The sequence below is a fragment of the Stegostoma tigrinum genome, chromosome 8 (assembly GCF_030684315.1).
Source record: "Stegostoma tigrinum isolate sSteTig4 chromosome 8, sSteTig4.hap1, whole genome shotgun sequence".
Lineage (NCBI taxonomy): Eukaryota > Metazoa > Chordata > Chondrichthyes > Orectolobiformes > Stegostomatidae > Stegostoma > Stegostoma tigrinum.
Window position 1 is genome coordinate 83943689 of NC_081361.1, and position 15266 is coordinate 83958954.

The window sequence follows — 15266 nt, forward strand, 5'->3', positions numbered from 1 at the left end:
AGGTACAATCTGAAAGTCAACCTCAGAGTTTGCAAGCTGGATCTCGATACAGGGGGGAATAAGCCACCTTGGGATAGACACAAGTGGAGAAGCCTAAAGCAATTTCAACGTTTCAGGAGAACAGAGTGAAATGCCTTTAGGAAAAGTGAGCCTGGCTCATGGCCAATGTCTGCACCCGTTCATCTAACACTAATTTCATTATTTGCAATTGGTTATGCAAATCAACACTTGAGCTTATGTCAAATGACAAGACACCAAGCTAGACCAAAGGAAAAAAAATGGTCTTTTTAGTTTGCTGCTGTTGCCTTTGTTCACCAAGAGCAAAATCTTTTCGAATCCTCCTGTTTGCACATTCCCCATTTGTAGCTCTTAAAGGATTGAAGTACCTGGTTTAAAAATTGCAGCCACTTTTCCAGACAGCAGAGACAGCACGCACAGCAATTTACCAGACATCTGGCACAGGCACCTTCCTAAAAGGGGAGAGAGCAAAGCACTCCATCAAATCCAAACATTCTGTCAACTCCAGCACACTTGTAGCCCAAACGTGAGTCTTGCTTATTATTCTTTAAAACCTTTGTTTTATGTCTGGGATGGCAATTCATTCAGTCAATTTTTTCTTCCAAGTTGTGAACCAAGAAGCACAGCCAAGGCTATAACTCAGGAAAACAAATTTTAAACTATTTCAAGAGAAAAGGAGTTATCAGTGTTATGCTCTGTCAAGTGCTTTAGAGAAATCAGAAATGCAAAACATCAGCAACAATGTCGCAGGTAAATGGTTAAGCAGAAAGTCAGGTAGGTCATAATGGATTAGGCCAAAGCTTATAAGGTGATGGAGAACTTCTCAGCAAAAGCTTCATGTGTTTTGAAAGTGCCACACAAGGACAATAAGTAACTTGTGTCATGACAGCTACAAGGAAATAGTGAGGTGAATGGTAACAGAATTTGCCAGGGTATAGCACAGAGTCTACAGGCATGAATCTGGAGGACAATGAGAAGGAACACTACCACAAAAGACAAACCTGCATTTCCAAAGAACTTTCATGACAATCAGACCTCTTAAATCACATTACATCCTGTTAAGTACCTTTGGAGCAAAGTCCCGGCTGTAATGTAGACGATGTGGTAGCAAGTTGCACACAGCAACTCATATAAATGCCAATGTGATAATGACCAACTAATAGTTTTTTTGTGAGTAATGTTGAATGAGGAGTAAGTATTAGCCAGATACTGCTTTGCTACCATTTTAAAAGCTGATTTTATCAATGAGTGTAGGACCAGAATGACATCACATGATCAGTAGCCATAAAAGTTTCGAGAAGCAGCATGTCACATGAACAAAGTGTACATAAATTGATCGGAAACCGCAAACTTGTAGTATCCCTGCGTAGTAGCGGTTTAAAATTTTCAGGTTAATTGTGCCCATGTTAATTACCACTGCAGCTTGAGAGAGATAATTCTGTGTTAAGGAACACACAGCGTTATAGATACCCAGGATAACTCCCTTGTGCTTCTTTGGAATGGTGCCACGGTAACTTTTACATTCATCCGGGAAGGAAGACAGAACTGCAATTTAACATCGCTTTCACCTCTGACACTGCACTTCCTCAGATGCCCAATGACTGATTTATGCAAGGTAGGAGCCCCGCTGGACCGCTGTGTGAGGTTCAGCGTGCACAATTACACACGTGATGAACCGGTCTGGCAGGTGTTGAAAAGTCAACTCAGGTCTTTATGTTCATATATATTCCCTCCACAGTTTGAACCCAATGTAAAGAGTGAGACAAAGGGAGCTGCATCAGAAATCACAACTGTTCAATCAAGAGGTAACTGACCATTACACACTTGGGGGTTACAAAAGTACTGCTGCCTTTTTAAATTAAATTCACGCATGGGCTGACAGTGTCACTAGTCAGGCAGCATTTACTGCCAATCCCTAATTGCCCAGAGGGCAGTTAATAGTCCACCACATTGTTGTGGGTCTGGAGTCACATATAGACCAGACCAGGTAAGGATGGCAGTTTCCTTCCCTAAGAGACATCGGTGAACCAGATGGGTTTCTCCTGACAATCAACAATAGCTTCACGGTCATCATTAGACTCTTAATTCCAGACTTCTTCTTTATATTGAATTCAAGGATTCAAATTAGGGTCTCCAGAATGTTACCTGGATCTCTAGATTAACAGTCCAGTGATAATACCACTAAGCCATCGCCTCTCCTTTTCATAAATCTGAGAAAACATTTCTGCTAAATTTTTGGCTTTTTTGTTGGAGGAAAAAATAAGTTAAAGCTGAAAGTGAAAGGATATACAGTGTAATGAAGGTACGCGTGTCTAAATAATACAACCCCAACAGTTGATAAGGATATCCATATAATATCATCTGGATGTGAGGAGCGCTGGTTTGACACTTCTTAGCAGTGCACCCATCCCTGGCAGGAAATGAAAGCCCAGTTCAATGCTATTAATATGGTACATTTATAAGAGAAGATGGTATGCAGGGTAATCTAGTATCGTACTGTACAAAGAACAAAGAACAAAGAAAGCTACAGCACAGGAACAGGCCCTTCGGCCCTCCAAGCCTGCGCCGATCAAGATCCTCTGCCTAACCTATCATCTATTTTCTAAGGGTCTGTATCCATTTGCTCCCTGCCCATCCATGTACCTGTCCAAATATATCTTAAAAGACGCTAACGTGTCTGCGTCTACCACCTCTGCTGGCAACCCGTTCCAGGCGCCCACCACACTCTGTGTAAAGAACTTTCCACGCATATCTCCCTTAAGCTTTCCTCCTCTCACTTTGAACTCATGACCCCTAGTAATTGAGTCCCCCACTCTGGGAAAAAGCTTTTTGCTATCCACCCTCTCTATACCCCTCGTGATTTTGTAGACCTCAATCAGGTCCCCCCTCAATCTCTGTCTTTCTAATGAAAATAATCCTAATCTACTCAACCTCTCTTCATAGCTAGCACCCTCCATACCAGGCAACATCCTGGTGAACCCCCTCTGCATCCTCTCCAAAGCATCCACATCCTTTTGGTAATGTGGCGACCAGAACTGTACACAGTACTCCAAATGTGGCCGAACCAAAGTCCTATACAACTGCAACATGACCTGCCAACTCTTGTACTCAATACCCCGCCCGATGAAGGAAAGCATGCCATATGCCTTCTTGACCACCCTATTGACCTGCGTTGTCACCTTCAGGGAACAATGAACCTGAACATCCAGATCTCTCTGTTCATCAATTTTCCCTAGGACTTTTCCATTTACTGTATAGTTCGCCCTTGAAGGCAGATGGCCTAATAGTTTGAACTCGCAACAGCACTACATCAAGCCCCCATCCCACTACCAAATAAAACAAGTATGTGAAAGCCAATGCGAGTTGTTTTACTGTATTGTAAAATAAATAAAGCTATCAAAACAGCACAGTGTTGAAGACACAGTTGTAATATAACAATTAGGATTGACACAGTTAAGGAAAAGTGGCTTCATTTTCACAAATCTTCCTGCTGCAGAAGCATTTATCCATAAAGGTATCAGTAAGAGTGAGAGACCAGCACCCAGTCCTTATTGAGACAAAGTCCCATCTTCATACTGATAATATCCTCCATCACATTGTGTCCCATGGTATTAAGTGGGATGGAGTTCAAACAGATCAAGCAACTCAAACCTGGGCACCAATGAGGCGCCGTGGGCCACAAATAGCAACAGAATTGTACTCCAACCTAATCTACAACCTCATGGCCCAGAAGATATTATGAAGAGAGGTTGACGTGATGAAAAGAGGTTGCATCAATTAGGGCTATATTCATTGGAATTGAGAAGATTGAGGATGGGTGATGATCTCATTGAAGCCTGTAAAACTCTAACAGGACTAGACGTGGTAAACTCAGGAAGGATGTTCCTGATGACTGGGGAGTCTACAGCCAGTTGTCACAGTCCAAATATATGGAACAGGTCATTTAGATCTGAGTTGAGGGTTATTTCTTCAGCCGGAGAGTCAGCCTATGGAATTCTCAGCCCAGTAAGTAAGGCCAAAACATAGAGTGTTTTCAAAGAGGAGTTAGATACAGTTCTCATGGCCAAAGGCAGCAGAAAATGAGGAGAAAGCAGGAACAGGATGCCATAACACCATAAAATACAGGAACGTATTTAGGCCATTTGATCTCTTGACTCTGCTCTGCCATTCGATTATGGCTGATGTGTTTCTCAACCCATTCTTCTGCAACCTTTGATCCCCTAACTAATCAAGAACTTATCTTGCTCTGCCTTAAATGTCCGCAAACAACTTGGCTTCCACTGCCTTCTGTGGGAATGAGTTTCACAGATTCATCATTCCCTGGCTGAAGAAATCCCTCCTCATCTCAGTTCCAAAAGATCATCCCTTTACTCTGAGGCTTTGCCCTCAGGTCCTAGTCTCTCCTACTAGTGATAATATCTCCATGCCCACTCTATCCAGACCTCTCTGTATTCTGTAAGTTTCAATCAGATCCCCCATGTATCCTTCTAAACATCATTGAGTACAGACTCAGAGTGCTCAATTGCTCCTCACGGGAAAAGCCCTTCATTCCTGGGATCATTCTTGTAAACCTCCTCTGGATCCTCTCCAAGGCCAGCACATCCATCCTTTGATATGGGGCCCAAAACTGCTCACAATATTCCAAATGCAGTCTGACCACTGCTTTATACAGCCTCAGTCGTACATCACTGTTTTTGTCTAATGGCCCTGTTGGAATAAATGCGAACATTACATTTGCCTTCCCAATTACCAACTGAGGCTGTATGTGGGAGATAGGTTAAACATTTGTTCTCATTTTCCTGACCTTTTCCATGTTTCAATATGACCTACAGCTTCACTCACGTAGCACTTTTGGCCAATAAGTTAATATCTTCCTAGCCCACCACCATCTTGTGCCACAGCCTTAACACTTCTCCATTTTAAAATTACAAATGAAGGGAATGTGAGATAACTGCAAAGAGCAAGTAACACTTCATGTGACATTGCGCATTTGGTTGGTGAGGAATGAGGCATGAGAAAAGAATCCAAGACAATGGGGAGGTGTTGGCTTCGTGGTATTTTTGCTGGACTATTAATCCTGAGACCCAGGTAATGTTCTGGGGCCGTGGTTCAAAACTTACCATGGCAGATGGGGGAATTTGAATTCAAAATTCTGGAATTAAGAGTCTGATAGTGATCATGAAACTGTTGTCAATCAATTCCAATTGTTGGAAAAAAACCCATCTGATTCTTTAATGTTCTTCAGCAAAATCCTTCCTAGTCTGGCCTCCATGTGACTCCAGACCAACAGCAATAAGATTGACTGTTAACTGACCTCTGGGTGACTAGGGGCGAGCAATAAATGCTGGCCCCGGCAGCAATGCCCTCATCCCATGAATGAATTTTAAAAAAACACTTTCTTCAAGGCTGTGTTGCTGCTGCAAGTCTGCCAAGCTCATTTTGAAATAGTGAAACATCAGAAAAGCTGACAGAAAACAAGAGAAACCAGAGATAACAGTTACTAATTGACAGACAGCGTCGAAGAACACAGTCTCATTGGAAGGAAAGATCTCAATCCAGAGATGCAAACTGTCTTGCGTTCTCCCCCTTTTACAAACATCAACAGGTCTGATACTGTCCAATGTAATTCATTGATAGATTTGCAAGCACAACTCATTTTGAGAATATTGTTTAAAAAAACACGAGGGAAGAAATTCTGAAATCATTTCAATGTGTAAGACATTCTGATTTCAGGAGCAGGTCACAAGATGATCGTTAGGTGTCAGCTCCCCAAAACTAACAGTCTGCAATCGATGACTGATCTCACTCAACCAAACCCTTTGAACTCGACTACCTCAGTAGGCCTGGCAACAGCTGTGGAGCGAGAAACAGAATTAATGTTATGAATCTGGTAATGATGTCTTCATACTGCCATATACTGGGCTTTACTGCGAATAGAATGACCCGAACAGGAATGAACTGCATAAAAGCTGAGAGTTCAGAATCAAACATAAAAAGATCTATTATTGGCAGCCAAATTTGACTAGGCCCAACATTTTTTTGTACAGAGTTCACAAGCATCTTATAAATTGCACTTCAGTAAAATGCATTGCTGTTTATCAAGGGACATAAGACCATTACTATAAATGGTAATGCTCTCTTTAAAACACTGAAAGCACTGGAACTGAATCCCAGACCTGGCTCTTATCTTACCTTTCCCTTCAGACTGCTGTGAATGTACACCAGAACAATCCGTGGAATCCTGACAACAGCGATTAGAAATGAACCTTTAACAACCGTTCCCAGATGGTAATTAAAAAGCCTCGAAACAGAAGTGAGGATTGGGTGGCTGGGTGGATTCTTTTTGTCCCTGAGGAAAGAATTCAGAGATTGTGAATTAGACTGAGCTCTCCAGCAAAGCAAAGCAAATATTGCATGCGAGCAGGTCATGGTGTTTAAGTGAAGTCAGAAAATCCAACCAGTTCAACTGCTGATAGTGTCAGGGGAGGAGTTGCTGGGAGGCAGTGCTAGAGTTGGAAAGAAGGGAGAGTGGAAATGACAGGGAAATGCTACAGGTATGGTCCCAGTGAGGGGCCGGTGCAACAAAATAGCCAGAGTTTTGCTGCAGATCATTCATCGAAGCCTTACAGTGTGGAAACAGGCCATTCGGCCCATCAAGATCACAACGATCTTCTGAAGGGCATCTCATCCAGACTCACCCCCACCTTATCTCCATAACCCTGCATTTCCCATGGCAAATCCACCTAGTCTGTGCATTCCTGGGCAGTATGGGTAATTTAGCATGGCCTATCTACCTAACCTGCACAGCTTTGGACATTATGCCTATGTTGGTCTTGGAAATAAGACTGAAGCAAAGGATAATGGAAAAAGTGTGCTTATGTGATTAGAAGCTTGTAACCAAAGAGCTTTCTTAGAGTTTAGTATTGGTACCTGCTTTTCCTGTTATAGTCCACCAATCTGGAATTGGATGTAGGACATGCAATTTACAGAAGACAAAGAAATTGGCCAGAACAGTGAGCAGGATGGTCTGTCTGATCAGTTGGGTTAATGGCCATGTGCTCAAAAGAAAACTAAGTTGCTACAAGGTTCATTGTCCACCCCTTCTCCCCTCTCCACCCACCACCTACCAGCCACTCCCACCAACACCACCTCACGTCCTGCTCCCTGCCTCGTACCCCCCAAAAAAATACCTGCCCATGGATGAACATTTGCTATTGAGAGTGCTAAGCCAAAACAAAAATTGAACACTGCTGGCTTACCAGATTTCAAAAATATCAAGAACCATGATACAAGACAGTTAGAAGGGGGTGTTAAGAGCGGATAATAAGGAAAAAGAAGATAAAAATGAATAAATATTTTGCTTCTTGTCATCACAAAACAAGATCTAAAAAAATCCAGCAATGCCTCAAAATGAGGAGATGGAAGGGAGTCAGGAACCTACTGAAAATACAAACATGAGGCAGTGGTACTGAGCAAACTCATGGAGCTACAGGCTGACAACTCCCTGCATACTGATGGACTACGGTCTTAAATTAGGTGGTTAATGAGATGGGTGGGGTGCTGACATACCAAAATTTGTCAAGTTCTTGAAAGATTCCATCAGATTGGCAAGTAGCCAATATCTTCCTCGATTTAAGAAGGGAGAGAAGCAGAAAACTGGAAACTATAGATCAGTTCATTGACGCCCGTCATGGGGAAGGTGTAAGAATGGATCATTAAGGAGTTCATAACTGGGCTCTTCGAAAGGTACAAAGGTAACTAGGAAGCTTCAGCTTTGTCTAGTGAAATAGAAATTACATTTTACCAATCTATTGGAGCTTTTCGAAGGTTTAGTGTGCTGTGGATGAAGGGGAGTTTGTAGACAGACTGTAATTGGATTTCCAGAAGACACGGCACATTGTGAAATAAAGGGGGGTCTTGTGCAAAGTAGAAGTTGATGGTATGTGGTGGAGGGTATGGGAGGTAGCGATGGGAGACATGTTAGCATGGACAGAAGATGAGTTGGCTGCCTGACAGAAACAAGAATATACACAAAAATTGGGTCTATTTCTATTTGGTAGGATGTGATAGGTGGAATCCTGCAGATGTCTGTGATGAATATAGAACAGCACAGCACAGTACAGGGCCTTTGGCCCACAAAGTTGTGCTGTACTTTTACCCTAATCCTAAAGTCTATCTGACCTCCACCCCTTCCTTATACTATCATCCATATGCCTATTTATTGGCCATTTAAATGCCCCTAATGAGGCTGACTCCACTACCCTCTTCAGCAATGCATTCCACATATCAGTTATATTAATATGAGCAACAGTAGGCCATCCAGCCCCTCAAACATATTCTGCCATTCAGCAAGATGATGGCTGACCCGCTGCCTAGCTCCACATGCCTGCCTGGGGCTCATTTCCCTTGATTACCTTGCTTAATAAATATTTGTCCATCTCAGATTTAAATGCATTGATTGATGTTGCGCTGACCTGTGAACTAATCTAAGCCCCTCCCCCTACACTATCCTATCATCATCCATATGTGGATCCAAGGGCTGTTTAAATGCCCCTAATGTGGCTGAGTTAACTACATAGGCAATCTGAGTAAAGAACCTGCCTCTGACATCTGTCTGAAATCTATCACCCCTCAATTTGTAGCTATGCCCCTTGTACAAGCTGAAGTCATCATCCTCGGAAAAAGGATCTCACTGTCCACCGCATCTAATCCTCTGATCATCTCGTATGTCTCTATTAAATCCCCTCTTAGCCTCCTTCTCTCCAATGAGAACAGACCCAAGGCCCTCAGTCTTTCTTCATAGGGCCTGCGCTCCAGACCAGGCAACATGCTGGTAAATCTCCTCTGCACCTTTTCCAATGCTTCCACATCCTTCCTGTAATGGGGCGACCAGAACTGCATGCAATATTCCAAATGAGGCCGCACTAGCATTTTGTACAGTTGCAGCATGACATCACGGCTCCGGAACTCAATCCCTCTACCAAACCTAAAACACCGTAAGCCTTCTTAACAGCACTATCAACCTGGGTGGCAACTTTCAGGGGTCTATGTACATGGACACCAAGATCCCTCTGCACATCTACACTACCAAGAATCTTTCTATTGACCCGGTAATCTTGCCGTCCTATTATTCCTCCCAAAGTGAATCGCCTCACATTTATCCGTATTAAACTCCATTTGCCACCTTTTGGCCCTATTCTGCAGTTTATCCAAGTCTCCCTGCATTCTTCCACTGACTCCACCACTCCACTGACTTTAGTGTCATCTGCAAACCCATCCACCTATGCCTGAGTCCAAGTCATTTATAAAAATGACAAACAGCAGTGGTGCCAAAACAGATCCTTGAGGCACACCACTAGTGACCGGACTCCAGGCTGAATATTTTCCATCAACCACCACTCGTTGCCTTCTTACAGAAAGCTAGTTTCTAATCCAAACTGCTCAATCTCCCTCAATCCCATGCCTCCATATTTTCTCCAATACCCTACCATGTGGAACCTTATCAAAGGCTTTACTGAAGTCCACGTACACCACGTCAACTGCCCTTCCCTCGTCCACATGCTTGGTCACCTTCTCAAAAAACTCAATGAGGTTTGTGAGACACGACCTGCCCTTGACGAATCCATGTTGACTATCTCCAATCAAATTGTTGCTTGCTAGATGATTATAAATCCTATCTCTTATAATCCTTTCCAGAACATTTCCTACAACAAACGTAAGGCTCACAGGTCTATAATTACCTGGGTCATCCCTTCTGCCCTTCTTGAACAAGGGCACAACATTTGTAATCCTCCAGTCCTCTGGTACTAAACCTGTAGACAATGAGGACTCAAAGATCAAGGCCAAAGGCTCCGCCACCTCCTCCCGAGCTTCCCAGACAATCCTCAGAAAAATCCCATCCAGCCCAGGGGATTTATCCTCCTTCACACCTTCTAGAATTGATAACACCTCCTCCTTACTAACCTCAATCCTTTCAATTCTAGAAGCCCGTAACTCAGTCTTCTCCTCTACAATATTCTCCTGTTCCTCAGTGAAAACAGATGAGAAATAATCATTTAGCAGCTCTCCGATCTCCACAGGGTCCCCACACAACGTCCCTCTTCTGTCTTTGACAGGCCCTATTCCTACCCTAGTCATCCTCTTATTCCTCACATACCTGTAGAAAGCTTTAGGGTTCTCCTTTATTCTACCTGCCAATGTTTGCTCATATCCCCTCCTTGCTCTTCTTAACTCTCTCTTTAAATCCTTCCTAGCTAATCTGTAACTCTCCATAGCCCCATCTGAACCATCTCGTCTCAGCGTTACATAAGCCTCCCTCTTTCACTTAACAAGAGATACAATTTCTTTAGTAAACCACAGTTCCCTTACCTTATCACTTCCTCCCTGCCTGACAGGGACATACCTATCAAGGACACGCAATATCTGTCCTTTAAACCAGCTCCACATTTCGATTGTCCCCATCCCCTGCATTTTGGTACCCCATTCTGTGCCTCCTAAGTCTTGCCTAATTGTATTATAATTACCCTTCCCCCATCTATAACTCTTGCCCTGTGGCATGTTCCTATCCCTTTCCATCGCTAAACTAAACGTAACCGAATTATGGTCACACTCTCCAAAGTGCTCACCTACCACTAAATCATACACCTGGCCTGGTTCATTACCAAGTAACAGATCCAGTGTGGCCTCCCCTCTTGTCAGCCCTTCGACATACTGTGTCAGGAAACTGTCCTGCAAACATTGGACAAAAATTGATCCATCTGATGTACTAGAGTTATAGCATTTCCAGTTAATGTTAGGGAAGTTAAAGTCTCCCATAATGACCACCCTGTTCTTTTCACTCCTGCCCAGAATAGTTTTGCCGATCCTCTCCCCCACATCCCTGGAACTTTGCGGGGGCCTATAAAAAGCTCCCAGCAGTGTGACCTCTCCTCTCCTGTTTCTGACCTCAGCCCATACCACCTCAGTGACGAGTCCTCATCAAAAGTTCTTTCAGCCACCATTATACTGTCCTTGACTAACAAAGACACACCTCCCCCTCTTTTACCACCTTCCCTGATTCCTGACCCTGCTCTGTCCATGTCTCCGAAATGGCCACAACATCGAAGTCCCAGGTACCTATCCAAGCTGCAAGCTCAACTACCTTATTCCGGAATGGAGCCAGTAAAGGTGAGTGTAGGTGGGGAGTTAGGGAGGGGATAGGTCAGGCTAGGGAGGCCGGACAGGTCAAGGGGTCTGGATGAGGTTATTAGGTAGGAGATGGGGGTTGGGCTTGAGATGGGAGGAGGGGATAGGTGGGAGGAAGGACAGTTTAGGGAGGCAGGGACAAGCTGGGCTGGTTTTGGGATGTGGTAGGGAGAGGGAAGATTTTGCTGCTTGTGATGTCCACCTTGATACCATTAGGCTACAGGGTTCCTGAGGGGAAAATGAGTTGCTGTTCTGGCAACCTTTGGGTGGCATCGTTGTGGCACTGCAGGAGGCCCAGGATGGACATGTCACCTGAGGAATGGGAGGGGGAGTTGAAATAGTTCGCGACTGGGAGGTGCAGTTGTCTACTGAGATCCGAGCATGAGTTTGCACAGTTCGCACTAAACAACTGCACTTCCCAGTCACGAACCATTTCAACTCCCCTTCCCATTCCTCAGACGACATGTCCATCTTGGGCCTCCTGCAGTGCCACAATGATGCTACCCAAAGGTTGCAAGAACAGCAACTCATATTCCGCTCAGGCACCCTGCAGCCCAATGGTATCAATGTGGATATCACAAGCTTCAAAATCTTTCCTCCCCCAACCACATCTTAAAACCAGCCCAGCTTGTCCCTGCCTCCCTAAACTGTCCTTCCTCCCACCTATCCCCTCCTCCCACCTCAAGCCCCATCCCCAACTCCTATCTACTAACCTCATCCCACACACTTGACCTGTCTGTCCTCCCTGGATCAACCTATCTCCTCCTTAAGTCCCTACCTATACTCACTTTTACTGGCTCCATACCCACCTCTTTGACTTGTCTGTCTCCATTCTTCTCCTTTATCGATCTCCTATCTGCCTCCCCCTCTCTCCGTATTTATTTCAGAACCCCCATCCCCTCCCCCATTTCTGAAGGCGGCTCTGGACCCAAAACGTCAGCCTTCCCGCTTCTCTGATGCTGCTTGGCCTGCTGTATTCTTCCAGCTCTACACCTTGTTATCTTAGGTTCTCCAGCATCTGCAGTTCCTACTATCTCTGAAACAATTTTATCTCCATAGGAGTTTAGAAGAGGGAGGTTGATCTGATTGAAGTTTAAGAGAGCTGGAATGCTTTTAACAAGTTTGATATAGAGAGGATATTTCATTTTGTGGATGAGTCCAGAGCTGGGGAGCACTCTAAATATTAATGGCTAGGACATCACACAGGATAACATTATATACATATAGCGGTTTTTTTTTCTTTCAGAACTGAATAAGTTTAGAAGTATCTGCCTCAGAAAGCAATGGAGGTGGGTCATTGAATATTGAATGATTCTTTTGAAGATGAGTCATACCAGACTCGAAACATTAATGGCAGAACATAGAACATAGAACAATACAGCGCAGAACATGCCCTTCGGCCCTCGATGTTGCGCCGACCTGCGAACTAATCTAAGCCCATCCCCCTACACTATCTCATCATCATCCATATGCTTATCCAAGGACTGTTTAAATGCCCCTAATGTGGCTGAGTTAACTAAATTACTTGTGTTTCCCTCTCCACAGATGCTGCCAGATCTTCTGTGCTTCTCCATCCCTCTCTGTGTCTGTTGTGGATAGACGGTTACTCAGCAGGGGAATCAAAGTTTACCACAGGTGAACAGGAACATGGGATTCAGAACACAAACGCATCTTTATTGATCTTACTGATGGCAGGGCAGGCTCGAGGGATAAATGGCTCATGATTACCCCTTATTCGTATGTTTGTTTGGATCATTATGTCAGTTCATAGGCAAAATGCAAGAAGGAAGGATCACCAATGTCCTCACACCCCTTCCACCCTTCCCCATGGTAAACAATGTCCATCCAGCATTAGGTTGCAGATCATCATCACACACCCATTTCAGAGAATTTATGCTCAATTGCACTTTTAGATAATATCTACCCTGTTTATTTAATGGCAAATATGTGTTTTGATTACAAAGCTTGTTAAAGGTGGCAAGAAACTGCAGTGCAAATTAAGCTCAAGTGTTGAGCTTTTTAAATTGAACACCTCCAATGTAATGACTCATAGAATCCCTGCAATGTTGAAGCAGGCCATTCGGCCCATCAAGTCCATATCAACCTTCCAATTCCACCACCTATGCTATCCCTGTATTTCCCATGCCTCACCCACCTAGCCTACACATCCCTGGACACTATGGACAATTTGGCATGGCCAATCCACCTAGCCTGCACATCCTTGGGCTGTGGGAGAAACTGGAGCACCCGGGGGAAACCCGGGGAGAATGTGCAAACTCCACACAGGCAGTCACCCAAAGGTGGAATTGAACTGACATGGCGCTGTGAGGGAGCAGTGCTAACCACTGAGCCACCGTGCCGCCCACTAAATCTCTCATGAGACCTCACAGCCCGCAAATACGTTGGGAATGTCACTGACGTAATGGAGGAAGAAGCTATATTTCTTGTACTCACAGTGAAGCCAGACAGGGTAATGATGAAAAGATGAGATGTCAAAAACATGCAATACAACAGCATGAGTCTTTGTGACCAATTCCTACCTGTTGAAGTAGCAGCACACCACCGCCCCAGCAACTGTTATCTGCTGACAAGCAACAAGAAATTCACTGGTCCAGATCAGCCCAATTACATGGTACCACCACAGGTACCGTATGCCAGAGAGTGGTCTATACTCAACCAGACTGTCTGCAGTAACATGAACATTGCCTAGAGGAGATTTATTAAAACAAAATGAAATACAGAAACACAAAAATCAGAAAGACACAGCACAATACATCGATATAACATTTACTCCCTCAGTAAGAAAACTCCAGGCATGGAAATTTCACCTTTTTTGAAACTGAAACTGATCAGTATTTGGTAATGAACAAAATCAAATGGCTTGCCCAAGTCAAGAAGCAAATGAAATGATCAAGTCACAGTCACATGATAAAATGGTCGACAAGGGGAGGTGATGGCCTAGTGGTATTAATCCAGAGACTCAGGTAATTGTCTGGGTTCAAATCTCGCCATGGTGGAATTTGAATTCAATAAAACTAATATGGAATTGAGAGTCTAATCATGATCATGAATTCATTGTCAATTGTTGGGAAAAACCGACCTGGTTCACTAATGTAGTATCAGAGATAATGGGAACTGCAGATGCTGGAGAATTCCAAGATGATAAAATGTGAGGCTGGATGAACACAGCAGGCCAAGCAGCATCTCAGGAGCACAAAAGCTGACGTTTCGGGCCTAGACCCTTCATCAGAGAGGGGGATGGGGAGAGGGAACTGGAATAAATAGGGAGCCTCCCCCTCTCTCCCTATTTATTCCAGTTCCCTCTCCCCATCCCCCTCTCTGATGAAGGGTCTAGGCCCGAAACGTCAGCTTTTGTACTCCTGAGATGCTGCTTGGCCTGCTGTGTTCATCCAGCCTCACATTTTATTATCTTGGAATTCTCCAGCATCTGCAGTTCCCATTATCTCTGGTCACATTTTATCATCTTGGTTCACTAATGTCCTTAGTGTAGGATGTCCTCCTTTAGGGAAGGAAGCTGCCATCCTTACCTGGTCTGGCCAACATGTGAGTCCAGACCCACAGCAATATAGTTGACTCTTAACTGCCCTCTGAGTAATTAGAGATGAGCAATAAATACTGGTCATAACCAGCAATACCTTCATCCTATGAATGAATGAAACCTAGCACCTGAAGTATTTATTCCAAGCAACAGAAATACACATCATTGAGGTTCTTGGGGCTATTTATTTTATTTCATTGTAATTATTTATTTCTTAAGTGAGTCAAATGTCTGATGCCTGGAACCTCAGATGGAGCATCTCCCACCTGTCTCACCTTCTAAAAGGCCTGCCTGGGGAGTATCAATAGATTTTAAGCAGAAAATCTATTCAAAGCGTGTTCAGCATTCACAACAAAGCCTGGAAGCTACATTTTTGAGGACGGTCAGTAATGCCTTAACATGTGCCAACCTTCTGTATTTTATTTGGTACATTTTTCCAAACCTTTGCAATCAAGATTTTTTCACCTTTACATTGATATTATACAGTAATTTGTAGGCACAAGAG

At 43.9% G+C, this 15266-nt stretch overlaps 1 protein-coding gene across 11 annotated transcripts in view; it reads right to left on the bottom strand.

Annotated features, from left to right (window-relative positions):
* LOC125456346 (choline transporter-like protein 3) overlaps nt 1-15266 on the bottom strand; it is a 195778-nt gene that overhangs the window by 22591 nt on the left and 157921 nt on the right. For all 11 annotated transcript variants that reach the window (XM_059648053.1, XM_059648057.1, XM_059648059.1 and 8 more), the window contains 3 exons: nt 13743-13908; nt 6211-6367; nt 387-470 (listed from right to left, as the gene is read on the bottom strand). In XM_059648053.1, coding sequence (XP_059504036.1) covers nt 387-470; nt 6211-6367; nt 13743-13908 — 407 coding nt within the window. The remainder of the gene's footprint in view (nt 1-386; nt 471-6210; nt 6368-13742; nt 13909-15266) is intronic.